General features: G+C 37.0%; 1 protein-coding gene across 2 annotated transcripts in view; it reads left to right on the forward strand.

The window, feature by feature from the left end:
- The window catches only part of FBXO15 (F-box protein 15), a 43,144-nt gene extending 21,743 nt beyond the window's left edge, over positions 1–21,401 (forward strand). For both annotated transcript variants that reach the window (XM_075022878.1, XM_075022879.1), the window contains 7 exons: positions 3,300–3,542; positions 3,816–4,025; positions 5,948–6,077; positions 8,474–8,556; positions 9,776–9,921; positions 16,603–16,727; positions 20,326–21,401. In XM_075022878.1, the coding sequence (XP_074878979.1) occupies positions 3,300–3,542; positions 3,816–4,025; positions 5,948–6,077; positions 8,474–8,556; positions 9,776–9,921; positions 16,603–16,727; positions 20,326–20,595 (1,207 nt within the window). In that variant the 3' untranslated portion in view covers positions 20,596–21,401. The remainder of the gene's footprint in view (positions 1–3,299; positions 3,543–3,815; positions 4,026–5,947; positions 6,078–8,473; positions 8,557–9,775; positions 9,922–16,602; positions 16,728–20,325) is intronic.
- Positions 21,402–27,019: the final 5,618 nt, after the last annotated feature.

The raw sequence follows: 27,019 nt of genomic DNA on the forward strand, positions 1-27,019 counted from the left end.
GTAGCTTTGTAGAATTGTCATAGCTTTCACAGTTTTGAAGTCCTACTTATTTAGTTCTTTCATCAGGTTTTTGCAGAGGGCTTGATTTAGTCAAGTGAGTCACTAGTGGGTTTTATCTGTTGCTCTTTCTGTCAAATTCTGGTGACTTCTAAATGAAAACAAAAGGGGCAAAGATAAATACTGACACTTTTTTTTTTTTGGTAAGTGATTGCTTATACAGAGTTCACAAATTGCTCCTACCAGTATCATGATAATTTTGTGAAAGGATCAAGAGGAGAGACCCTGGTTGGTATGTGATAACTAGGACATCTGGGTATCCTTTTTTTTCCCTAGGATTCTGCTGCGTTAGTGTTGTTTAAATGAGAAAATGTCTTCCTATATAGGAAGTTGCTGCATCTGGTATTCATCCATTTCTCAGTTTTTTGCCAGAACTTGTACAGTGGATCAGTTAACAGTGGCATTGACACCTTTAGAACTGATGAATTTAAAGGGAAGGCCATAATCCAGATTTATTTTTTGAGGCTGTCAGCAGGTGCATGTAGATAAAAATTGTGTAGTTGACACAGATTATATATCTTAATATGCATTTTCTCCTTCAGGATAGTAAGGTAGGATAAAATCACTGTGACTGTTCAAGGGAAGCTGATTCATCTGTTTCCATCTCAACAATGTCTGTTTCCATTTTCTAATGTCGATGGAGATTACTATATGTGCACAAGTGGGATTCAAGGAAGAGATACTTTCCCTTATCTAGGAGACTGACTGGTTCAGTGGGACCAGGTCAGTTCTTCCTGCTGGATTTCTGTGGACCTTCTTGAGTCCCTGAATCTTGTGGTGAATTAACAGAAGTTTTAATTGAAGTCCCTGTGTATCTCTGTGACAAATTTGATCTTGGTTTTTAGGCAGAGTATCTTTTTGAGGATATTTCTGCTGTCCTGGATGTACAGGATGCTGTCCTTGATGCAGCAGGACCATCAGGCTTTCATCGTGATATATCTGTGCTGCCTAATGCAGTGCTTTGTCTTTGGGCTTTTCAAATAATGTCTGCGCTTTAATGGTTCCTTGGCGCTGATGTCTGCAATGTAACTGTTGAAGGCAAGGAAATGTTTCTGACCCCCTGTTCTGCACTGACATGCCGCATGTGGTATTATTCCAGCCTTCCTGTCGTGCAGTGTGGCAAGCTCACATAGATGGTCTGTCTGAAAGCCTGAGGGTTTTGATCTCCAGCAGAAAGTGCTTATATAAGGGGAAGTGAGAAGCCAGAGCACAGGGGAAGATCTTTTTGCTTTGCCCAGATCTTTGTGCCATTGTGGTCAAGTGATGACTGACAATGGTGCGTGTCTGTTTCTGGCATTTAAGTTAGCAGTAAGAGGTTGGATTGGCTTGTTGTAACAATGTCCAATAAGAGGCCTTGAGATGAATATTATACTTAACACTTTGAGGCAGAAGTTTCATGTATTCTGCTATGAAAGAGACAAATTTGTCCTTCCCTGTTGGATGCCTTTTTCATTTGTCTGTCCTGAATTCTTCAGAAGTTGAGGATGAAAGGGCAGTGATACCTCCCTAAACGCTTGTGATTCTGAGTCCCCCCCTTTTTTTCTTCTCTGCTTTTGGGTCTGTGTTTTAAACAGCTTTGACTCAAAAAATGGCAGTGGGAGATTGTACATATATCTGCAGAGCAGCAGACTGGAAGGTTTTTGCAAAATTCCTGAGTACGTTTGCATCAGTAACAAAGAGCCTGGCTCTCAGCGTGTGAGGACTTATTCTCAGCAGCTGATGAAGTGAGAGTGGTTTTCATGGATAGGAGGCAGTGTGGAACGGATTCAGTCCTTTAATGCTTTAATGCTTTAAGGAGGGGAAAAACGCGTTACAAAGCACATTAGTGTAAGTTTGCCTGGGGATAAGTGAGGACTGGTAAAGGTAATCTTGCTGATAAACAGTAGATAATTTCTCTTGAGAATTTATTTCTGTTGCTATTAATTTTCTTTAGTGCCGTTAGGTAGACTGTGTGGCTAGCACTTTAAAATTAGAAAACTTACTGGAAACGTTTATTCACAGATTGTTGTTTGAATTCTTGTAACTTCTTGTACTCAGTATTCCCTGAACTGTCCTAGAGATACTGCGGGGAGGAAATGTGAGCTCATATGTCTTCCTCACGGGAAAGAGGTGAACCCATCATTCCTGTTGCATGTTTCTTTGATCTCTTCAAAAAGACATCTCTTCCCTGAGCTTTTCAAAAGAGAGTACAGAAGGGGTTGATGTGACGGTGGTACCACCACCAAACGTAGGGGATTCTAATTGTCCTCCTCCACCCCGCTTTCAGCTGTATCTGTGTGAGAAACTTGAGGGGTCCAGATTGTCTTTGTTTGGGTAAGAGGTATTAAAACACTTTTTCCACTAGCTGATTTTGTGTGAGGAGGATGCATCATTGTTTTGGAGTGGAATCTTCAAAAGTAACTGATTAATCTTAATTGGTTTTCACTTAAGTCGCTGAGTATGCCTGTGCTGTTTCTGAGCTTCATCCTGGATGCTGTGTTTTCAGGAAGACAGACAAGACTTACCTTTTCTTTGTTTCCTCATGATAGCTTTCTCTGATATGTACTGTTTTGTTTTGTTGGTTTTTTTAAAATCTGCTTTTGTGAGTGTCTGTGAAGGAAGTAGTAGCATAAGGGGAAAAAAGGCTTTTAAAAAACCAAATACTCTAGTGTGCTATTGAGAGGCGTAAAACAGTGGGAAGTTCCCAATATCTGATGATCCTACTTTACAGAGCACTAGTCAAACATTTTCTGTATATGTAGTTGAGATGTTTGTCAACCTTACTGGCATACTGTAAGAATTAACTGAATAACTTTTTTTTTTTCCCTGTGGTAGAGCAGAAAGTCGTAAGTGGATCTCATTTGGTATGTATAATCCAGAACAAGAGATGTACTCAAAGATTCTATATTCTTTGAGATAATCTAGTAAGCCCATGAGAAATGCTGACTTCTAGCATCTTTTGGTTCCTGAGCCTTCATGTTTGCACCAGGGAAACTGACCTCAGATGAGCTGTTGGAAGGTCAAAATGGGGAAAAGTGTACAACTGTGCCTTTGCATTTTCTTGACGAGTATCTAGGAGGCTACAGTTTCTGGTATTCTATAAAGTTAGATTTAGATCAAACCCAGTTTACTGATAATCTAGGACTTTTTATTTTTCTGCTAACATTATGCTCAGCGGTAGCTTTGACATGCATATAAGAATAATTAAGTAACTGTTCTTGAAATTTATGTGGTTTTCCTCTTTATTCTATTTTTATTTTCAGTGAAATCTGGCTGAAAATCTATTCCATTTGTTTTCAACCAAGAAGGACAATTTGGAAAATGAAGTCTGAACAAACAGAAACTGTTTCCTTGGGCTGTGCTGCTCTACATGATAGAAAGCCTGGGTACTGGAAGAAAGAATACATCTTCAAACAAATAGCTGCTGTCAAAACGAGACTAATGCGACTTGTTAAACCTGTAGATCCTTATACAGGTCTTCCATGTAAAAACAAAGAAGCTATGAAGTAAGCAATGCCTTGTTACAGAAGATGTTTACTCGAAAACAATGTACAGAATATTAATGGCTTTGGAAATGCTGGGGGGATATGGAAATAGAGCTATAAAATATATATCATAATGGGAAGATACGATGATAGCCTATAAATGACCTAGGCTGAGAAACATAAGTAGCAGTTAGTAGAAATTTAAAAATTCTATTGGAAGCATAGTTTAAATTTTGTCACCTTAAAAATCTTTTTTTTAAACACCCCTCTCCCCTCTCAATTCCTAAATAACAGAGCCTCTGGCTTGAGTTGGATGATTGTTCTGAAGGACAAAAATGGAAAGGAACACATAACGGAGAAGGCAAAGCTATCATTTAAGGACACATCTGTTACTATACTTTGGTATAGTACAAATTGGCCATGCTTAGATAGCCTGTCAACCCTAAAACTATTTGGAGTTATACCATTGCTTCCTGACCAAAGCCAAGCTCCCAGCAAGAATGGGTGAGTTTTAACATAGGATTTTTGAGGGGTTTTTGGTGTAACTGGTTGATAATGTGTCTGTAGGAGCAGTCTGACCTTGGTGTGGCTTAACAAGTTAGTTCTTTCTTAGAAAGCCTCTGTGTAGTATTTCTTCCAAAGCCTATGTCCTTCTCTTCATTGGTCGAGCTTTTTAGCAAGAAATAGATATAATCCAGTGAGCTATGACACTAATTCATAGGTTAATGTAGCTACTGGCATGTAAGATAGAGACTGATAGGTCCTGCCTTGGAAAGCTGAATCTAAGGTATAGATACAAATAAGCATGAAACAAACATGTAAATCTAGGAGAATTTAATGTGAGACATTTGGATTGGAACAGTTCTTCAATGTTTATGTGGCTACAATCAGGTAATCTATGTTAATAGCATTTATTTTTTTCTGTCTGGTAAGTGTGTATGTGAATTTAGGGACCTTGGTATTTGGCTGCTTGTGCAAGTACATGCATATAAAAAAAAAGTAGTCCACAGCACAATTTGGGATAGCAGTTGTTTTGTAACTTACGTGTGTACAATATTTTTCTGGCATTATATTCTGAGAAAAGTTGTTTAAATTAAAAGTATGTATTTGAGGTAGGTATGTATTTGGTAGCTGTCAAGGAGTTTTCCACATCTGTGTCTTCTGTGTTGTTTTAGTATATGCAGTATCAGCTACCTGCTTCTTATGCAAAGCCCCTAGCAGTAGAGCTCTGAAAAGAGAGAATTGTTGTTCACATGCAAAAACCACGGTTCCTCAAGCAGAAGTGAAGTATTTGCCTAAAAAAAAATAAAAATCAATCAAAAGAAGCTTTTTGTGTAAAGTCAGCTAAACAAAGTCTTGCAGTCAAATTGTGTGGGAAATGTAGTTATTTTACCAAGATGATGATTCATATGTAGAAAATAGTAGAAGAAAACTTGCAGGCATTTAGTATATTTATTTCACAGAGTCATAAGCTGTTAGAGCTTGTGAATATACATGAAGGTAATGATTTCACAAATATCAGAATGTTAATCAGAATGTTAAGACTATAAGGAGCTAGTGCAGGGACTTTGGGAAAGTCCCTGTATTTATACCAGCCTGATTGACTTAAAGATGGAAAGGGTTGATGTCCCATCCCTGCCCCAAATTTTACTGTTCAAGGTAATGTGACAAAGTTCCTGTTGGTTGCTGTCTTCCTAGTAGTGTGTAGTACTACTGCGATACTGTTGGGAAATCTAGGAACAGTTTTGAATAGAAGAGCCTAAGTCTGTGAAGGCTTTTAGAAGGAGTTATTTCTCCATTCTGAATAGGTAATGCAAACTCCGCTTTCTGCTCTTTTTTTATGCATCATTAGCTGATAAGAATGCCTGTGAAGTATGAGCTTTAGTTAAAGGGTGTTATGGAGCTAAATCACTTTAATTACAGGCAAAATCTAGAAATAATTTCCTAAAAAAGGAAAGCTTCCTCTAGCAGAAGCTTTTAATTTATTGTATGTACAGCTTGATCCTTTCCTTGGAATTTGGCTTCTGTGGAGGAAGAATTTACCTTCTTAGTAGCTTGCTTCATACTGACAAACATTCAGTGATTCCATCTAGTACCAACATAGTATTAAGAACAAATTATAAAGTAATTCTGTGGCTATTTTGAAATATTGGGCAAGCATCTAAGTTTTTCTTCTTTTTTTAAGTAGTATATTAGGCCATCCTATGGTGGCTTTTGTTTCTTTTCTTGTTAGCTGTTGAGATCCTGCTAGTATGTTGTAGTTGTTCAGAAGTAAAGTTTATGGCTGTGCATGCTGAATGCTTTCAAAACTGTTTTCATCATGTGTTGTTGGTCAGACTTCAGAGTTAAAAATGAAATTAGGCTGAACTCCTACATAAATAAGGACACATAGTCTTGTTGCTACATTCTGTGTGTTCTTTTCAAAGACCTCGTCGACGTTCCTTAATTGCTGAATACCACCTTGCTAACCTGACTGAAAGTAGTGTAGCACTTGGTGCTGATAAGCTTGTCCAGCTCTTCAGTCTGAATCCAGGACTCTTAGTAGGACTTTGGAAGGTAGGATAACATTTTGTTTCAATACTTGATTATGACTTGAAGAAACAGATCCTTTTGCCTTGTATTTTGGGGTTTGGGGAGTTTTTTGAGTTTTCGGTTTTGTTTCTTTTTTTTATCTTCCTTTTTTTCTTTGGATTTTGAAAGATCTTATCTAAACTAACAACAAGAAAATACAGGTAGGGACAGCTAGTTGATGATTTATTGTATTCTAAAGAGCTGTCACAGGAGTATCTACTTTTCCCCAAAAATCCACCTCTAATTAAAAGAACAGTTATGTATCATAGTATATTAGATACTGTACTGATCTTATTTCTATGTTCAGTTGTATTTGTTTTGCAGTCTTCACATGCCAAAGTTTGATATCCTAAAGACATTTTAAATAGAATGGTTTGAGGAGGGATGTGCTTCTTCCCCTGACTCGGGCCTTGCCCTGTCCCTATCACTCAAAGTGATGAATTCTCACAAGGCAACTTTGCTAGTTGTTTCCTTTAATCTATGTCACCAGGTAGTTGTATCCTGCTCCAGCAGTAGGAATGCTTTAAACCATGCCCTTTTGGGGATATTCAATTCTTGGTATTGAGTGTCCAAGTTAAGGGGTTAGTCTCTGTGCGCTGTGTAGAGATGAATGTCTTTAGAGAGCAGGGCAGCACATCTGAAGTAGACTTCTGCTCTAAAGGAACCTGCGTCTTTGCACAGAATACACTGGGACCTAGGGGTCTGCCTGAAGTTGGATACAGTTAGGTGCTATGGAAGCCCATCTCAGGTGTTCTGCTCTTGGACTGAATTCAGAGGTAGCAACCCTTTCTTCCTCCCCCAGCCATGCTAATGATGTAGACTTATATTATTTGGCACTGGCAAGGAACTTGCCTCAGGGAGCCTGTGAACATTTGCTCTAAGCTGTGATCATTTCCAGCTGGAAACTCTTGCTACCTTAAATGTGCACAATCACCAGAGGAATTATTTAAAACCACAGAAGGAATATTTGTTTCGCTCTTACTTAAAGGTGTCCATTTCCTAGAAAACTTGAGACTGGGTGACCTGCGTGAGCCTATTACGGGTTGTCTCAATCTATGAAAATCTCCGATAAGCGAACAGCCATTTCTTTTGTATCTTCAGAAGTTTAGTAGATTGCTGTCCCTGTGGTGTTGTTCCTATAGTCTTGCTAGTGGTTTACCCCTTCCCGTGCTTGGAAAGAGAATTTTTTCAGCACCTGGTAGTGGTTCAATCATAATGAATTTCCACAAAGTTGTTAAGCATCGAGTGCCTCACTCTAGTGTAGTTTTCCTGCTTACTTTTCTGAACAGCTGTTCTTATGCTCTGTGTGAGCAGAGTAACATTAGGCAGTTAACTGTAGATGGGTGTAATAATCGTAAATGCCACACATCTTGTTTTTTCGCACATAGCTTAGCTGTGTAACAGAAATTGTTGATGCTAGTAGTTTTGACAGCCAAGTACAGGTTATATGGGCCTTCTGGTATTTTGATAGAGAAAGACTGAGAGACTTTATGTGATTGATAAATCTCTGTCATTTTATCTTTTATAGCTGTAATTTTGCACTACAAAAGTACAGGAGTAGCTTAAAAAAAAAAAAAAAAGTTGGAGTAAGGGATGTCATTTTCTGTTTGGTAACCCAGAGAGATGAAAACAATACTTGCCCACTTTTCAGGACAGTAATAGACTGCTGGCAGTGCATAATTTTGCTATTGACTTACGTGTTTGCAAATGTAAGAGTTAAGAATGCATTTTTCTTTTAAAAACCAAAAAGCTGAAATCCTAGCATTCTGTGTTCTTGAAGTAAATAGATACCTTTGGCTCTGTTTAGTTCTCTCACTGAGCTCTGAACTGTTCTTTGAGCTACATAGGCCTATAGAAGGTATGTCTTATCATTTTCCCAGGAGTATGTAATCTGGTGAAGACATCTGGGGGTTTACTTTGAAATTCAATATTTCTGTTGAATAGCTCTGTATTCCTCACTGATGTTAGCCCTCTTTGCAAACAGTTCTTTACATATGAAAAAGCTTGATGCTTAGGTGTTTAGTAGCTGGGAATAAGGCCTGTTTGACTCTTAGGTATCCAGTTTAAAGTGGTAAGTAGAAGCTAGAGAAGTACAATTCATGGATTGCTGCTGATAACTTTTGCCCTGGCATAGCTAGTTTCCCTCTCTTTCCCCACAACACATAAATTCTGTGATCTTTTACATGTATTCTGTACTCTAGTGAAAAACCAGTAGCAGTTTACAGGGGTCCAAGTGTTAAAGCAAGCTATTATTAACATTATTACAGTAACGGGCAGAGTAATAAGCAGCAGCACTTATCTATGAATTTTAATGTTCAGGAAGACCTTGTGAAAAAATGTATTTCCAGATGAAAATAAATCTACTTTAATTAACTTTTCAGGAGAAAAATGAAATTGCTTTTGTTATGGTGAGTCTTCATTATCATCAGCTTCTTGAGAGAAGCACTTTGGGTTCTGCTACTGTGTAAGTATTGGTTTCTCCTTTGTGGGTAATAAAGATAACCTTTTGAATAAAGCTTTGAGTTTTACAGTTAAAATTGGCTGCTGGTAAGAGGTTTGTATTTAGGCAGTAATTAACTATTCTTGCTTAATATAAACAACAGTTATGCGTAACTATATACAAAGCTGTAGAAGTATTTTCATACTAAAATGTTGCCATTGTTAGGCTATTAAGGAGATAATTTAGTCATACAAGTGTACTAGTGCTTGCTGTATTGGGAAAGTTAGAAATACACTGCCCATACTTTCTCCCTTCTCACAAGCAGTCTTTTTATTCCCTCTTCCTATCTGAAAGACCTAGAAAGAGGGAGACATTTTAGGAAGTAGGAAAATAATCTTTAGCTGTGTAAGAGGGGAGAAAAAAATTCTAGTAAACTGGTGAGGTGCCTGCATTTATCTTTCAGTCCTATTGAAAAACTAGCTGGATTTCCTATGAAGTATTCGAGTATATGTGTATATTGCAGGGTATAATATAATACCTGTTCATATACTGTAAACTGTTTACAAAGATGGAGGGTTTTAGCTTTAGGGGATGACTTCAGGGACTTACTTTCCCCCCAGCCCACCCCCTCAGCTTTCTCCTCAGATACTGTTGTATCTACTGGTAGTCTTATGTCCCCATTATAACTTAGTATGGCTCTTTTTACACAGAAGGTTAAGACTTAACATGATCTTCCTCACTACCAAATAGGATCCGATGTAGAAGCTTCTCAGTTGCCTCTGGGATTTGGGCTCTTCTGGTCATTTGTGTGCAGTAGTTTCTCTTTTAGGTTAGGCACAGACAAAATTAGTCAATAACTGGTATTGCAGAGAAGTCTGTAGCTAGTTGGCTTTTAGATTCGTAAGCTGATGCTTTTTTTTTTTTGCGTAAACAAGTCCATATTTTGGAGTTTAACAGATGTACTTTTTTAAGTTGACTGCCATATTTTCTGCCTTTGGCTAAGCTGGACAACTGATCAGAAGTATTAGACACTGCATTAGACAGCCTAAAAGAAGCATGGTGAACTAGAGATGTTTGATTTTCAAACGCATTAATAGAGAAGAAAGATTCTATCTTCTAATAATTTTTTTCTCCTCTTATAACCTCTCCGAACGTGATAGTCTCAGTGTAGAGCTATTTACTATATCTCTTTCTATTAAGTCATTCCCCCTTGCTTAATTCTATTATTATTATTTTTTTAAAGTCAATATGCCCTTCCACCTAATAAACCTGTATTGGATGATGTTGACCCAGGATATGGACTGCATGACTACAGTCTACATCTTGACATGCATGGTGGAAGCTGCACCTACCTGTGTGGAACATTCAAGAGCCTCTTTTGCAGAAAAGGTATAGTTGGCAGAACAGTAATGTCTGTTTTTAAAATGATCCCTGCTGTTATGTTTTCCCTCTTATATCCAGTATCTCTGTTTTAAGGGGAGAAACTGAAATGGATTTTTAAGAGTAAGCTATCTTTTTCTCTGTTGTGTGATTTCTTTGTATCGGCATGGTGCGTTGTGTGGTGTTGTAAGCTTGCACGGTATGAAGTCTGCCTGCTATTACATTGACATAGTGTCAGGCCTGAGATATAAGTTCTGCAGATTGTCAGGATATTTTCGTTTGGTTCGGTGCTGAGTTAATAATGCAGTGGCAGAGCTTTTGGTGCAGGTTGATGTTCCTACCACTTGTATACTGTAAGGGAGAGTGAGTTTGTCTTCATACATTTTGGAGACCTATTTCAATAGAATTCTTCTTAAGTATAATTCAGGTGCATTGACAGATTAAATATTTAAATATATTTGTAGAAGGTACTGTGAACTTTAAGATATATAGCTTTTATTTAGGTCAACTTAAGGTTGTCTGTTTTGACATCCTTTCATTCTGTAATAAACAATTTCAGTGATTGTTTTTAACTGCTGCTTTTTTCAGTTCTTAGCATTTCTTTTAATGAGACATGGTTGGTTATCCTTGTTGTTCATGTACAGCCCAACTTAATAATTCTTACTAGGGTTTTGCAAAATACATAGGTGATCTCTCATTTGACTTTAACTTCAGCACAGCCCTGCCTATAGCTACACAGCTGTCAGCAGAAACAGATTAAAATACTAAACTTAAAATTAAACAATTAAAATTAAACACTCTAATTATTGCTCCCCAGTATTTTTCTGGTAACTACTAATGAGCCTTCTGTTGATTTCAGCAAATACTGTTTTTGATGAAGACAGTAGAGGGCACTGTTATCAGGCTTGAGTGCTTTTACAGTGTTAGAACAAATTTACCCATGACTTTTTTTTTTTTTTTAATTTGTATTTCATTACTCCAAGAGCTGTCATTTAGACTGTAGCCTTGTGCACAGTGTGCAGTGTTGTAGTCCTTTGAATTTGAAACATGTTTTCAGATTCCCAAAAAGCTCCAAGCTTGAAATAAAGGAATACTTATTAGGGTAAAACTTCTGTGAAATTCTATCCATGTAGCAATAGAAATTTTTCCTGAGGTGTTGTTCAATGCAGGAGTCCTCTTTATACCTGAAAAAAAAAAATTTCTTCTGTAAATTGGCCAGAGGGTTGGGTTTTAGGTCTTGTTTTGGGTTTTTTTAGGTGAATGTCATGTTTTGTTTTCTAAAATGAAAATTTTATGCTCATAGCAATACAGCTATACAAGAGAAAGCAGTATTTGGCGTACTTTCTTTGTTGGTATCACTTTTTTGCCACTTAGATGCTGCTTATGTTAAAGATTAAGCTGATGTTTATGCAAATTGTAGCAAATGTCCAGGAGCTATAGTTGTGATGCCATCTCACTTTGCTAGTTAGAGAATCTGTTTTATGATAACGAGTGTTTTCTGAACTGTATTGGGTTTGTGTCCTTCAGCTGTGTGACAGCCACTAGATTCTGCTCTCACAGGACATCAGCCAGCTGAAGCCATGATTCTGCAGGCAATAAGCTTGTTTGTCATCTAGTCCCTTCCATGTACTTGCACAATAATTCCTTTTGGAAAATGCTTGATTTCCTCCATAATTTGTGTTAAAAAATGATGTAGTGAGGCAGTTTATGGCTGTCTGCTGTCATATACCTTCATGGTAATTTGTTGTTCACTTTGCTCTTTCTAGTAAACATGGTGTTTCTGAATGTGGCCAACATGTAGGTGTATCCAAGCTGGTTGTATTTGATGGTTTGTGCTTTGTTTTTAGGCTCTGTTCTAATGATACTCTTTGTCCCATTCTCTGGGAGGGCTCTGAAGCATGGAGGTCTCTGACATACTGAGAAGTCTTGCTGCTACTTAAAATTCTCTACCCAATCCAGATTTATTTTAAATTATGTATGTGACACTGCTGAGGATGGAGTGACGCACTTCACTTGTAAGAGAGAAGTAGCAATATGTTTATTGATATAAAGCAGCGATTTAACAAAGCTTGATAGTAAATGCAACAGTGGTTTAACAAGATTTGATGGCAAGATTCACTTGATATTTACCGCATAGAGGACAGAGTCAGACAAAACTGTCAGGGAGACCCTCCCATTGAGTCATGAGGTTCAGAAATGACCCCCTTGCATTCTAAACTCCTTCTCAGAGGGGAGTATAGGTGTGGCTGGATCCAGACTTAGTCCCAGACTTGGTCAATGGTTTACGTCTAAAGGATTATATATGTGCAATTGATCTTTTACATCACTTAGCTGAGATTTCAAAGTTTAGCATGCTGTTAATCACTTACCAAGAATCTGTTGTGGCAAGGAATCTCACAACCTAGGGGAGTAACCTTGAGAGGCATCCCTACTCAAGGGGAGATCCTGGCACGCAGCCCGCTGCCGTGCAGAGCTCAGCAGGCCCTGGGGTGTCCACTATTTATGGAGTAAGATGATTGATTTACAGTCCTATTTGCATACTGACTACAGATGTTAGCTTCTTCCAAATTTGGCTGGAGTCGGACATTGACCAGCACTGTGGTTAGGTGGGTCCATTGCTCAGATTTAGCCCTTGGCTATTGAGTTGTTACCCGTCTTCCCCTGAATCCACTTTGAGCAGAATGCAGCCATCACGACCAGACACATCCATCACAACCACCACTGGTGGTTATCCCTTGAGCAGGGTTATGGGAAATACAGGTCAGGTTGTGGCTTGGGGAGCACACCACCACAGACTTGTCAATGGTGGCATGTTTTATTTTTGTCTGTTTTCTGTTAGTGTTCTTTAATATTGTGCTTCATTTTGCTGCTCTGTTTTCAATTCTTTCTGCAAAATTCTTAACATTAAATTAAAAAAGTTTTATCACACTTCATTGAACCGAGTGGATGGAGTATATATGGCTTCAGCTCTTTTTTTTCTGTTATTAATACTTGCACTGCAGTAACTAGCTGTTTTGCCACTCTGTTTTGGCTGGGTTTTAGCATTTTATTTTATGCTTCCTTCCATTTAAACAGAATTGGTAATACGGTCTTGTTGACAGATACTGTAGGGTGAACTGAAAGTATTAGAAAACTTCTTGTTTTCAGGAAGCTGTGACAGGCTTTTTGCATAGAAACCATGAATACTAGCTTTTTAATAAACATTCGTGAAATGTATTTACTTAGGCTTTCAACTTTTAAGCATAGCTTTGTAACCAAATGGTAGTCTAAGCTTTGGCTTTTCAGTATTATTCCTTCTTGATGTAAGTTGGTGCATTGTGCTTCCAAAATGTAATGGGGTGATTTTTGTGTGTTTAGAGCGCTTTTCAGATTTGTTTGTAAAATATCACATCATGTGTTTGAAGTGTTTTAGCTTGACCTTGAAAATGACCATTTCAGCATGGTAAGCCTGGTTGTTGCCACCAGAATTAGTGTTAAGTACAGCCTCCCCTGTGAAAATAACAATCAAATTATAACTTGCAACAAAGGCTCGGTTAGCAAAACAAACTTGCTTGGCTTTTAGCTAAAATAAGTGCCTTTGAACTATTGGGCTATTTGTTTCTTTCCCCTGAGGTTTGTCTACATGATATCTGTTCTCTATATTGGTATTCCCTTTATTTGGAAATACTTGTTCTCTATAACCTATACTGATTAAAGGGCTGCTTTGCTGCTATACGTGTCTTGCATAAATCCTGGACAGTAGATATTATAAGGGGACAATGAAACAAATTCTAGATGAGTTTGCTTCCTCTATGTTTTCCTTGGTGTGTTTAATATAGCTTGGTCTGCCCTTTAATTTCCTGTTCTCATCTGACTGGGATGAGGAAGGGGAGATTTCAGTACTTAACACTTCAGCTTCTTGCTAATTTCTAGGCATGCTTTTTCTTTCTGCTGTATATGAGGACTGCAATGGAGCTTTTACATTTAAAAAAAATAATTATAAAGACTGGATTAACTAACCCATGAATAATTAGCCTTCAGGTTCCTGATCTGTGTCACCTATTTCCATTCTGGCTTAAAGTTAAGAAGTAACTGCAATAGGGGATTTATAATTTACACCTTAGCCAGGTGACCCCTCTAGCAATGCAGCAGTCCATGTTAAATGCCATGCAATAGTAGTGATGTTCTGGGCTTCATTAATTTATTAGCAGTATGCTTATTTTCAATCTGTTTTTATTCCATTAAATTTTTCATTTGTTTTGAATGAGCGAGAGGAATAGCTGCTTGCATTCAAATTTGAATTGCAGATAACTGAATAGTCCTTTGGGAAAAATGATTGTTGACTGATATTGTTTAAAGTCTCTTGTATAAAAAAAGCTCAACTTTAAATGCAGGCTTTCAGTGTTCACTCAGTAAAGCTTGACTATTTATCTAAAATAGTTTTATCTTGAATGAAATCCTGTCATTGGATTTGATTTACTGAGGTTTGGAACTGAACCATTTGGGTACTGAACCATAAAGGCAACTGAGGTTTGGAACTGAACCATTTGGGTACTGAACCATAAAGGCAACTTAATAGCCTTTTTTGCACTTTGAGCTGGATCTTGAAAGTGAATTCTGCTTACATTTTCTTCAGTGAGTTCCCTGGGACTTCAGTGCAAGGACAGTGGGTATCACTGTCTGTAGTGATGCATTTTCCTTCAACCATACTAAATACTTCCTGGGCATAGTCATGTTGGTTTCACTGTATTCACACTCCTATTCCAGACAGTGTCTGTGCTGAAAAACCTGCTGATTCTGTCCTCTGTCATTTTTTGGGATGCTTCCTCCACACAGTAAGTATTCTTTGGACTTCCTGCTTGTGAGTGATGTCTTTCCAGCATTGGTTTGTGGCCAAGCATCTCTTGGGAGTTGCTTGGCCCCACAGTACCAAGTCAGAGAAGTTTCTGGCTTCTCTGGTAAACTGTGGGCTCTCTTTCTCTGTCACTTGGCATCCAGCTGTCTGCCCTCAGCAGCCACCAGGCAAAGGCTTCTGCTGCTTATTCACACAGGCTTTAGCTTTTTAACTCAAAGCCAGCCTTTCTGATGTAGCTGCTTCTGTCTTCAGCCTCATGGTGCTACTTGGGCTTGATTGAAGGAGAACCACAGGCAAAACACTTCTCTCTTTTTTTCACTTTTGCCACTTGCATCTTAAACCTCTACAAACCTCTTCAGTTATTATCTTACCATCCAGGACCTGCTACTGAATCCTGACAAGCAGTATTTTCCTGGGAATTCCTTCTCTTCCTTCCTGTCTGTCTCCTGCAAGTGCTAGATACATAGTTCTGTTCCTTTTTTTTTTTCCTTTGAGGTCTCTAGTGCTTTTGGTTGCTCTTTTAAGAGAGTATCTCTTGTTCAAGGGAAGTTGTTTAAGGGGTGTCTTACAAACAAATCCGCTTGTGTCATGATGTAATGCCTTTTTTTTTTTTTTTTTGTAGTCTTGTTTGTTATGATGTATCCCAAATTATAATTAGACAGTTGGACTCCTTGGTTAACTTTCCTCCTCCGATAGCAAGGGAAAAAAGAACATTTAAGAAAAGTCGGTCTCTTCTACGGGGAGAGGAATACTGTCCTGGGTTTGGCTAGGATAGAGTTAGTTTTCACAAGAAGCTGGGAGGGGACACAGCCAGGACAGCTGATCCAAACTAGCCAAGGGGATATTCCATACCATATGATGTCATGCTCAGTAAATAAACTGGGGGAACTGGCCGGGGCAGGAGGAGGACAGATTGCCGCTCAGGAACAGGCTGAGCATTGGGTTCTGGGTGGTGAGTAATTGCATTGTGCATTGCTTGCTTTATTTATTTTTATTAGTATTATTGTTGTTTCTTTTCTCCTTGCGTTGTGTCATTAAACTGTCCTTATCTCAACCCAGGATTTTTTAGCTTTTTCTTCTGATTCTCCTCCCCATCCCACCAGGGCAGGGGAGGGAGTGAGCGAGTGGCCGTGTGGTGCTTAGTTGCCAGCTGGGCCTAAACCATGACAAAGACATACCAAAGAAATACAGTTATATGTAGTAATAAAATAAAAAAAAATCACAAAGAAATCTTAATAATTCTATCAAAAAATGGAAGTGAGCCTTTGGAAAGCTGTTTAAAAAATGAACAAATTCATAATTTAAAAACTTGATTCAAATCAAGGAATACTGCTTGTCAGTTTAAGTGATGCAATATCCTTTTCCAGGGAGGATTGATAGGTATCCTTATACCCTGTTGAACAGGGTTATATGAATTACCAGACAGAGCAGAGAGATTTTAAAAAAACCAAAGGGTAGGGGGTATCTCATAATTTATTTCATATGTTATGGGTTGAACTTGACTTTTGAGGAGTGGGCAGTAATGGAGGCACTGGTGGCATGAAATTGAAATATTGAACATGGAATTTACTCCCTGCATCCTTGTGTAAGTCCTTTAGGTGGCATTCAGATTTTTATACTCAAATATACCAAATATTTTTTAGCTGCTGCTTCTACTGTGGATCACAGAATCAAAGCCCTGAACTGTGACTTAAATTCTTTATAATGTGCTTGATATCTAGATGTTGGTGTATGTCAGGGTTCCTTATTGGTGAGTGGGAGGAAACTAAAGACAGAGGGAGAAACAGAGAGAACATTTACAGTGTACTTAGTTTGATTTGTAGTAGTATAATGTTATATATTGTTAATATTTTCAGGTGACATTGCAAACGGATATTTGAGGCTGACAGTTATAAGCTTGAAGGATAATAAGAAGCACTTGCCTCTCGCTGGGACACTTGGCTTATCCTGGGAAACAGATGTGTTTAAAGGCAATGTAAAGGTCAGTCAGAAATACTTTTTGTTTCTGGAAATGCTTATCTCAAAACAGAATTATGTTTATGCATCCTAAATATGCTAATTTTAAAAAAATGTTTTTATTTGTGGAAGGTGTCTGTAACTAGGAAAAAAACTCAATTCAAATATTGCAAAAACAATGTGAATTTTCAGGGGAAAAAAAAAGTTCTGTCCCTTCTGTCTTAGAGTTTAGATTACATGATAGACCCATTATGCATGTGTGATGACTCCAGTGCTTTCCACTCAGCAAAGATGCTGTGACTGACCAGTGGTGCTTGGAAACGCTGGACAAAAGATGTACTGGAGATGTGCTTTTTGTGTGTGTGGGGTGTTTTGGTTTGGTTGTTTTGTTTTTTTTTTCCTTGCAGGCAATAAGTCTTGAACCCCCGGGAAAATACTCTGCAGTTCTGTTGTAGCATGTATGTGCAATGAAAGTTAGAAACTGTTGGAGAATGTTAAAATGCTAGTGGACACGGGCAGAAACTACAGTCCACATTCATGCAGTCAGCGCCTAGCTCTTGAGTCATGTACATGAGTCAGCTGGATTAACGGTATTTTAGAGGAATTATCACTCATTCTCTTGTATAAAATTCTTAAAAGAATTACTTTAAAGAAAGTTTGAGAGTAGTTCTGTAGATTTTGCAATAGTGGTGAAGGCATATATTTTTAAATGTACTTCAGCTGCATGAATATTTCAGAAGTACCAAAAATTCTGATAAATGTAACTTAAGCACTACTGAAAAATGATCCAGTTCAACACTTGATTTCAATTTGGCACTTACTTTGAAAAAAGGAAAAATTAATAAATCTGTCATTTCTGCTAATACTGCATAAGTGTGGAATGGAATAATGTTTGATAATGTAATACTTTGCTCATAGATATTCACATACTTGTTTTATAGTTTATAGCGTCAGCCAGCTTTCCTATGCAATGAGGAATATAAAATTTATCTTAAAACTTAGTTATGTACTAGTATCTGTTGGGAATATCAGCTACAGTTGAGCATGGATTACAGTTGCCATTCAGTCCTCCCTCTAATTGCTCATAGCAATTTTTTTTCTTCAGGTTCCTTGTTTGCATACTGACAAGTTTGTTCACTTGCGTTTTTTTTTTTCTCAGTTTGTACTAAACTTTTTTGAGTTGGGTGTTTGTTTTCAAAAGAACAAAAAATCCTTCCCCTATGCATGTTAATAAAAATACTGTATGTTGGTAATTAGAAGGAATTCAAGCTAACAAGAAAACGCTTTTAAGGGAATTGTTTGCCATCTTTCTCTAATTGCCATGAATGTTCATTGAGAACCATAATGCAGAATGGGTGCTTTTTTAAGGCTTCTGAAAAATTTTAACTTGAATTAGTTTTATTTTTATTGTGTATCCCATTAATTTCATTAGAACTATTTGTATGCTTAAAGTTAGTGGGATCTTAGTACATAATTACAGAATATGCTTCCTTTGCTTGAAAAGCATATGATAGGAGGTAGGAAATCTTGATGCCGTGTTGGACAGGTATCAGAAAATTAAGGCTCTGGGGGGACCTTATAGCAGCCTTCCAGTACCTAAAGGGGGCCTACGGGAAAGCCAGAGAGGGACTTTTTACAAGAGCATGTAGTGATAGGACAAGGGGTAATGGCTTTAAACTGAAAGAGGGTAGATTTAGATTAGATGTAAGGAAGAAGTTCTTCACTGTGAGGGAGGTGAGGCACTGGAACAGGTTGCCCAGAGAAGCTGTGGATGCCCCATCCCTGGCAGTGTTCAAGGCCAGGTTGGATGGGGCTTTGAGCAACCTGGTCTGGTGGAAGGTGTCCCTGCCCATGGCAGGGGGGTTTGGAACTAGATGATCTTTAAGGTCCCTTCCAACCCAAACCATTCTATGATTCTATATGATTTATAGCTGGTTGGCAGAATTTTTTCTTCCATGAAAATAATCATGAGTAGCACATAAAAATCTGGTAAATTAACTGTCAGAGGAAACAGAGAGCTATGGCTATAGTCTTCACTTTAGCTCTGTCCTATGTGCTTACAGCATAAGTTATACTGAATATTTGTTTCTGGGAAAAAATAAATAATATCAATTTTTTTTTTTAAAACCCTCATTTTGTGGTGAGAGATTGCACATGTCAACACATAGCTGTGGGTAGAATTCACTTTGGCTTTTAACATAAATCTCTAAAACTCTTAAAACATGTGAAGGCCAAATAAAATCAGCCACAGCAGCAGAACATGCCACTACTTTGAATTTATTTGAATTTTGTCCAATACTCTAAGGAGAGGAAAAAAAAAAAAAGAAAGAAAAGCTTTTTTAGCACTTCTGGGTATTTTTTATAAAAAACTAATTGCTGAAGTACAGATAGTTGGAAATACATGGGATCATCCCCCCCCCCCCCCCCCAACAGTCAAGGCCACCCTGCTTTACTTTTCATAATTAGCCTTTGATATGCAAGATGTCAGACCACAAAATAGTAATAATTTCTTGTTTCAAGTAAATTTATAGCTTTTATAAGTTATTAAATGATCATCAGCTTTGGTTTGAAATTTTTATTTTTAGCATAGTCTACAGTAAAAAACTTAGGAAAACTATGTATCACATTACCTCTTATGTTTGTGCCATCTGCTCCGTATGGTTTGATTGAAGTACAGTAATAGTGAAAGAAAAGTTAAAGCAATGGAAGCACAACTACGTAGTACAGTGAAATAAAGCATTCCTAATTAATTTTTTGGCATGGAATATGTGATGTTGGTTTGTTTATGCTTTTGGAGCATATGATACTGCTGGAAGTAATGCATATATACAGCATAATTAAGATAAACTGATTCATTTAGTGATTTAGAACTCATAAGAATAGGTAACAACTGGTATTAACAATGACACACAACCCATATGCTTTTAAGGCATGTGTCAAACCATCAGTTTGCAAGTGCCCAAGAACTGGCATCCTGACTTTAGCATTATCAAATGATGTAATTGTGTAGTGTTGTAAAGAAATACCTTCAAGAATTTTTAAAAGGAAGAATTATTTGGAGGGTAGAAAGATATATTAATATTACCTTTTGGGGAACTGAAGCTTGCAGCCATTCAAAAAGTCCTCTATACCTTTTGTTTATAGCTGGCATATAAGGGTAATTGTTGTGCGTGTACACTGCATTGGGGGTGGTGTCTTTGAGTATCTTTGCAAACATTTCTGCATTCACACAAGTTTAGCACCTGAGTTTAAATGTAGGTTTCTTTCTCATATTGAAAGGACTATCATTATTTGAATGGTAAGCTAACTAATAATTGAGAAACACAGATGTTAAAGGCTTAAAATATGTTCAAGAAATAATATCTGATTTAGATTGGCCGTACTACTTCCTGTAGCAGAGTTTTTGATGTCTGTAGGTTGCAATTTTGATTTCTGTAGGAAACCTCTAAATAAGTATTTGTTGTTTTGCAGTAGTCAGTAGAGCACTATCAATTATATTTTGAGCTTTTAGCCTTCATACCAAAAATTGCTCTCTGAACCCTTGATATTTCTCCTAAAATCAGGACAGATCTACTTACTGTGCCATGGCATAGGGAAATAATCTCTTCTGCTTGTTTTTGTAGGACTGCTTCGTGATGGATGTTACTCTCTTGGATGAAACTGGAAAGCCCTTCTGGTGTTTCAGTGCTCCAGTCTACATCGAACTGTCTTCTGAGGCATCCGGCCTTTATGACTACCTGGGTTGTACCTATACCACATACTATGCAGATTCAGAGGGTAAAGTCCGTATTGAGTTGGTATGGTTGGAAGAAACCAAGGAGTATTTTATAGTTAATTTGGTGCTTTATATAAGCACCAAAAAGGTAAATAATTGGTATGGAACAAATTACTGACTTAATTGGGTCAGCAATTTCCTTGCTTAAAAAACCCAAAACAAAACAACAAAAAACACACCACACTAAAATTTTGATGCTTAAAATTTATACCAATGAACAAGACTGTTCCTGCAAGTTTTTCAGTAACAAGTGCAATTGCATAATTTTTTTTAATTAGCATTGGAGGGATTGAAGAGACATGTTGATGTAAATTAATCTTTTTCTTCCCTATTGAACATCACATGGTTAGTCTGTTTCTGGTACTAGGTATATTGAAATTATATTTAGGAATATTTTTCTTTATAGATACTTGTTACTATGGTTAATGAATTGCTTCTTGTGAGAGCCATACTGTGAAGATGCCTTGCCTTACGTAAGCTACACTGTTTTTCAGAACATTGAGTTTTATGCCTAGTAGTAAAACAGCATGTGGGCTGTTCCGTTCAGATTCGTTATTGTGTCATTGGTAAATAACAGGTTTTGAGAGTTTTTGTTAAATGCAGAAATACTTTTTTTTCAGAAAATACTTCACTTAAATATATTCTGGTAGAGGATTTAAAATGTAGGCAGGAAGTTACAGATCTGAACAATATGGCAGTTAGGGCATTTGTTAAGAAAATCACATGTAATATCTATTATGAAATTTCTTTAAATTCCTGTTTGTTCTGTTTTCCCGTGTTCTAGCCTTCTGTCTGATTTGAGCCTAGATGCTTGCCTCATGTATTGACATATGAATAAGTGTCCCAATTGTCAGCACAGCTGAGCTGTTGTCTGCTCTTACTGGATGTACGTAACCTTCAGTTGTTTTGGAAACAGTGCATATCTGATACTCTTTATCTAACAGTAAGCATTCATATAAAAATTGAATGTATGTGCCTGATCTTTCAGGTTCCTTGAAGTAACTTTAGGACCAAATCTGTTACTCCCTGTATAAAAAAAAAAAAATAAAATGACATGATATTGCGACTCCAGTGTTATTACAAAGCATGTTACAAACCACAAACCACTACAAATTTGTGTAGTTTCACGGTACTCTGTTAAGATAAAAGCAAAACTGCATTGTTGACTTCTGTGACTTTATTATGGTAGTGATTTCCTTAAAAATAATTTCTCTCTTTTCTTTATTCATTTAAGTACGTTAATTGGTTCATGCAAGCAATGTTTATGTGCAAGCACTTGTGCTCTGTACTACAGAGACAGTAGTGCTCTACACTACAGCAATAGGGTTGTTTCTTAATGTAACTTTCAAAGATAATGAAGTTAAGGCTGATTCAGTTCTAGTTTGACTTGTATAACCTTGCTTAATGAAGAAACAGAAACATTTCTGTGTTTGGTGGTTAGCTAGTGTAACAAGCATGATCAGCTGCATTCTGTCTCCTTTCTTATTGACTGCTGATGGTGACTGGCATCCCTTGAAGTAATATAAATGTTTTAACAAGTGGACTGGGTGTGATGAATGCCAGAACAACAGATGCTGAAATTCATGCTGCACAGACAAGTGGCCAGTCAAGATTTTCTTTTGCCTGAAGTTAGACTTTTAGGTACCACCTTTAGCAAGGAAATGGTAGCTCAGTCCCAAAGTCCTCTCAGTCGCTGGCCTCACCGCTAAATGTGTAAATGAAGATGTAGAATTATTCTGGCTGCATTGATCCTTTGAGATGGGCAAGTACGTTCTGTCACCTGCTGTGAAGCTGCTGAAGTCAACGGGCACTCAGCAGCCAAAAAATGGTAAGAGTTCTGTTACTACTCATTCTAGCTGAATTTTTGTTGCATTTCCAATTAAAAAAAAAAAAAAAGTAAAGTACTTCCTTTTGTTTAAAAAGCAATTTCAATTTCTGAAATATTTGGCTGTTTTATACAATTGAATGTTTTATAGAAAGTCTTGGTGTCACTATTGGAAGTGAAACAGGAGTATGCTGTCCCTTCCCCCCATACTCCAATCTAGTAGCCTGAAAGTTTACTAACTGAATTAATGAGAAAGAGGTAAGTCTTTAGCAGCGCTGTCAACCTAAAAAGTGATACAAGGCATAGCAGAGTTTCCTCAGGCTATTGCTAACTTATTTCTGCTGTTCATAAACAAAAATATGTATATATGCAGCAGACCCAAGCAAATGTGGTTCTGAGATCTTCAGAAACGGATGTAACTGTTGCAGAGCTGTTCTTGCACATCTTCACTGAAGTAACAGGACCATAATGTCCCTTCTGAAGATACGAAGACTAAGAATCCGTTTTTACCTCCTCAGGTAAGCATGAGATGGACCTAAACCTGCTGTAGTATTATGCCATGTGTACACTGCTTTAATTTCAGCTGACAGTTGCTTTTAACTTGCACAGCAGAAACAAATTTAGTCGTTATCACCTGTATGATCAAACCTGCAAAGTTATATGTGGCTCCACTCAAACTTCCATTTCTTCAACTCCCATCTTCCTTTCTTTGTATAAGTGAGGACATACACTGAACCTCCACAAAGGAAAAGGATGATGTTAGGTAATGGCACTGGCCCTTTTAAGAAAAGAAAATATCATCTGTTCCAAAAACCTACACGTTTTGATAAAATCTTCTGCTAATCTTCTGCTAAGTCCCTTTTTATATACCTGGTGCAAAGGGTGGTAGGATGAATTGCATGTCCCACTCTGTGATAAAAGACAATTGTTAGAACAAACAGGGAAAATGGAGGCACCAGCTGAAATCTGATCATCAAAGTACACAACTGGTTGTGACACTAAGTCTTGCATCACATTTTTCTCTTAATGCCTCAGGATTTCTTGCAGCTGCTTTTAATGATTTTGTTAGTGTTCCATACTGAAGACAGGACAATGTCTTTATTGTAATTGCATAATTTATATAAGTAGCAGGACAATTTCTGTGAAAGAAAGTGTAAGCACTTGTAAGTGGAAAAAAATGTAAATGTTAAAGATTTTGCTTGTATTTGTGTGTACTTTATGGACCAATTCGTCCAAGTAAAAAGATGGTAACCACCACCAACTTTTAAATATGTATGTTTAAGTACACTGCAACAGATAGAACTGTGATATTTTTAAAAGGGTGATTTACCTGGTAGGCAAGCATAAAAACAGTACTTTTGTTTATTTTATTGCAAATATAATAGTGCTCATTTAACATAATGAGTTTAAATTGCATTGAAAAAGGATCAGTTAGTATGAAAGAATGATTTAGTGAAAGGGCTTTTATGAGATTACTCCAACAGTGGAGGAGTTGTCTTTTTAATAGAACTACATCTAAATGTTAATCCTGCCATTTGTCATTGTTTTGCCAGATGTCTGCTCTGTACCTAAATGCTTCCATATTCTGTAGTCTTGATTTTCTTTTTTCCTTTTTTTTATTTTTTATTGAAAGAGGTACTTGTAAATGGAAAATGTCTTCAGTGAACAATTCATTAATGTTCTTGGGCACTTAATGTTCTCTTCCATTGATACAAGCTGGAACTGTGTTGGTTTATATAATCTGAAGAATTGTCTTTAATTTTAACACTGGCACTCTGGAATCATTGATCTTTACTGTCGTTGGCTTACTTTAGTGGGGAACTAATAGCAGCTATATATTTCTGAAGTCTTTGTAGTGTAGGCTAGTAATCACAGTATTTTTCTTCAAGCTGGCCTTTCTTTTTTTTCTTCCTATCTTTTTGCAATTGCTGTTAGAGAACAAGCTCTGCTTTCATAATGCATTTCTGTTCCAATGTGCTTTTGATATGTGTGATTGAATACAGAGAGCGGTTGTATGGTGGATAGCCTCATCACAGAATTTTTTTTTTTTTTTTTTTTTCCTTCCCCCCTGCCTGGACTCTCCCTATTTAGCAGGCATGTTCTGATTTACATTCATCCATTAGATATTTAGGTATGGTATTTAGAGTTCGTTGAAACTCCTCATCATATGCTTGCTTTCTGAGACAAGGACTGTCTTGTTTTTGTGTATTCAGCTACATGGCTGTCTGATGCTAGCGATTCAGTACTCAGCAGAAATATATAGTATAAGGATACCATGAGCTGAAATGGATTAATACTGTTTCAGATTAAGAATCTAGACAAGTGATCAAGGTGTATATCTTAATGAGTTACCATCCAGCAACAGTCATGTAGTAGCCTACCTTGTATTTAGCAGGTGTTCCAACACATTCAAACAATTAGAAGGAGATTTAGGTAAAAGCATTTGTTCTCCTGCCTGTCTGGCATATTGCTACAGCTCAGCTGATAACTCGGTGACTCACTAAGTTGTGTTAACTGAATCTGAGCTCAAATATAACTGCATTAGAAACTGCACAGATAAAACAGTATTTCGAGAAATTAAAATGAGAACAAGTGATGGGTTTTAATGTCTGCTTATATGTAGTGGGTTAGAAGGACATTAATATGAAAAGTTAAATCCTGTCATTGTTTGTCTCTTGTTTCAACCATAAATCAGAATGGGAAATGGTGGCAACAAAGATAACTAGTTGAGTTGTGTGTGGTGAGGAAAGATTTATTGTACTGAATGTCAAAGCATTACTTATTCTGTTGTTACTTCAAATTTTAAACCATTTAGGAGTCTTTCTCATGCTGTGTCTCTTTTGAAATGTCTGTGAAAAAGGAGTAAATACTACTTTGTATTAATGCTATTTCAGTTGTAGAAGTGTTTGTAATAAAGTTGAAAACTGTAAGGCTTTTAAACACACCAAAGAAAACTAAAATGGGAGTTATTCTTTCTACGTTTAAGTTGTTTATCTCCTTTTTAAGAGAGATGAACCTTTTGAAGGGAAATGCACTTACAACTCATGTTCTGATTGTATATTAGTAGGTAGAATTACTTTTGTTCTGCATACAGACCACTTGGAATGCATGTTAATAATTTTTTCTCTCCTGAATCAGTCATGCACAAAGTTACATTCAGCTGTCTTGATGAAATCTTATCCAAAAAAATGCAAGGTAGGGATGAATGTGTAATAGCTAGGTGATGTCCAGTTTATTCACTGAAATACCATAGATCAGTTTAGTCTGCAGGGATTGGAAAGTATTTAACTATTAAACAAAAAACCACCACCAACACACCCCTCAAGCTAAAGCAAATGCTTAGCTTATCAGAGTTTACATATCATCATTTCTTCTGTACCAAAGATAAAAAATACATTTTTACAAATATGCTGGAAGAAAACTCTTGATGTTCAGAAAAATCTGGAAATAATGAATAAAGTCAGTATTCTTATTTGTGATTACCGGTGGTTCTTTGTTCATTGTTATCTCATTTGTTTTATAACACCTTGATTTACAACTTTCCCTTATTTTTTTTTCTGTTAAAAATGTGCAAAGAGAGTTGTCTGTATGTACCTAGTGAAAATGTTTAACAAAACCTTAAAAGAGAGGTAAGGTATTCTGAAACTAAATCATTCTATTTCAAGTTTGCTGCCTGTATGATATGGTAAGTAAAAGAATTTTTGAGAAAAAAACCCCACATTATAGTAAGTATACCACATGTCCACCATGTTTTGTTCTAATTTTTACCCATGTATATAAGGATCTTAAATTTTCAGTTTTAATTCTATTGCTGAGTAGATTTGTAAGAGTGGAATATTTTTGTGTGAGGAAAGACAGAACTTTGTAATGCTAATGTTATGCTATGCTGAAAAGACATATAATGAATAAGTAATAGAATAATACAATTACTAAGTATTTTTTTTATTTCAAGTTTTGCATCTGCTTTCACATATTGTAGGACATACGGTGAAGACTGAATTGGAAATACACTGTCTTTAGGAAGTAGTAGAAGTAACTGAGAGCTGCTCCTTTTTTTAATCTCAGAATTTCGGTTTTACAGCTTATATACATTCTTAAAAAAAACTGATGGCACAAATGTACTTGCATGGACAAGCTATTAAGTTACTGAGCATGATTTATGTTTTGCTGTGGGACCAGCAGATTTAGGTCTGAATCTTACCTCCCGTTGTGTCTTAAGCAGTTGATATTCTAGTGTTAACAATCCATTTTCTGCTTCACTTCTCCCTCCACGGTATCCTGAAGAAATCAATTATATACATATTTTCAAAGTCCCAAGCCCAATTAAAGATTTGCAACACTTTGCAGAATAAAGCTTCATCAGATGTGAAATGATTGGTTCAGCTAATTGGAAATTAGGCATGTGACCTGTCTGAGACTGCTGGAAGTGAAGCTTGAGGTTAGGATGGTATAACAAATCTAGCAAGGTGTGGGACTGAGGGGGAGTGACATAGTAGTAGTTAGTTTCCCACAGATAAATTTATGTAAACAGACTTTGATAAATACAAAGCCTAAGCAGAAGGCAGCTATTCTGGCCTTTGATTTTCACGAATTTTTATATCTGCTTAGGAATTTGTGGAACACAAGGATTCTTGCCCAATTTACTCAGTATTCCTGAAGGATCAAAGCTCAAGTATTGGACTCCAGTTTTATGCAGCTGGAGACCTCTACGTGTGGG

Source organism: Buteo buteo, chromosome 3, assembly GCF_964188355.1.
Source record: "Buteo buteo chromosome 3, bButBut1.hap1.1, whole genome shotgun sequence".
Lineage (NCBI taxonomy): Eukaryota > Metazoa > Chordata > Aves > Accipitriformes > Accipitridae > Buteo > Buteo buteo.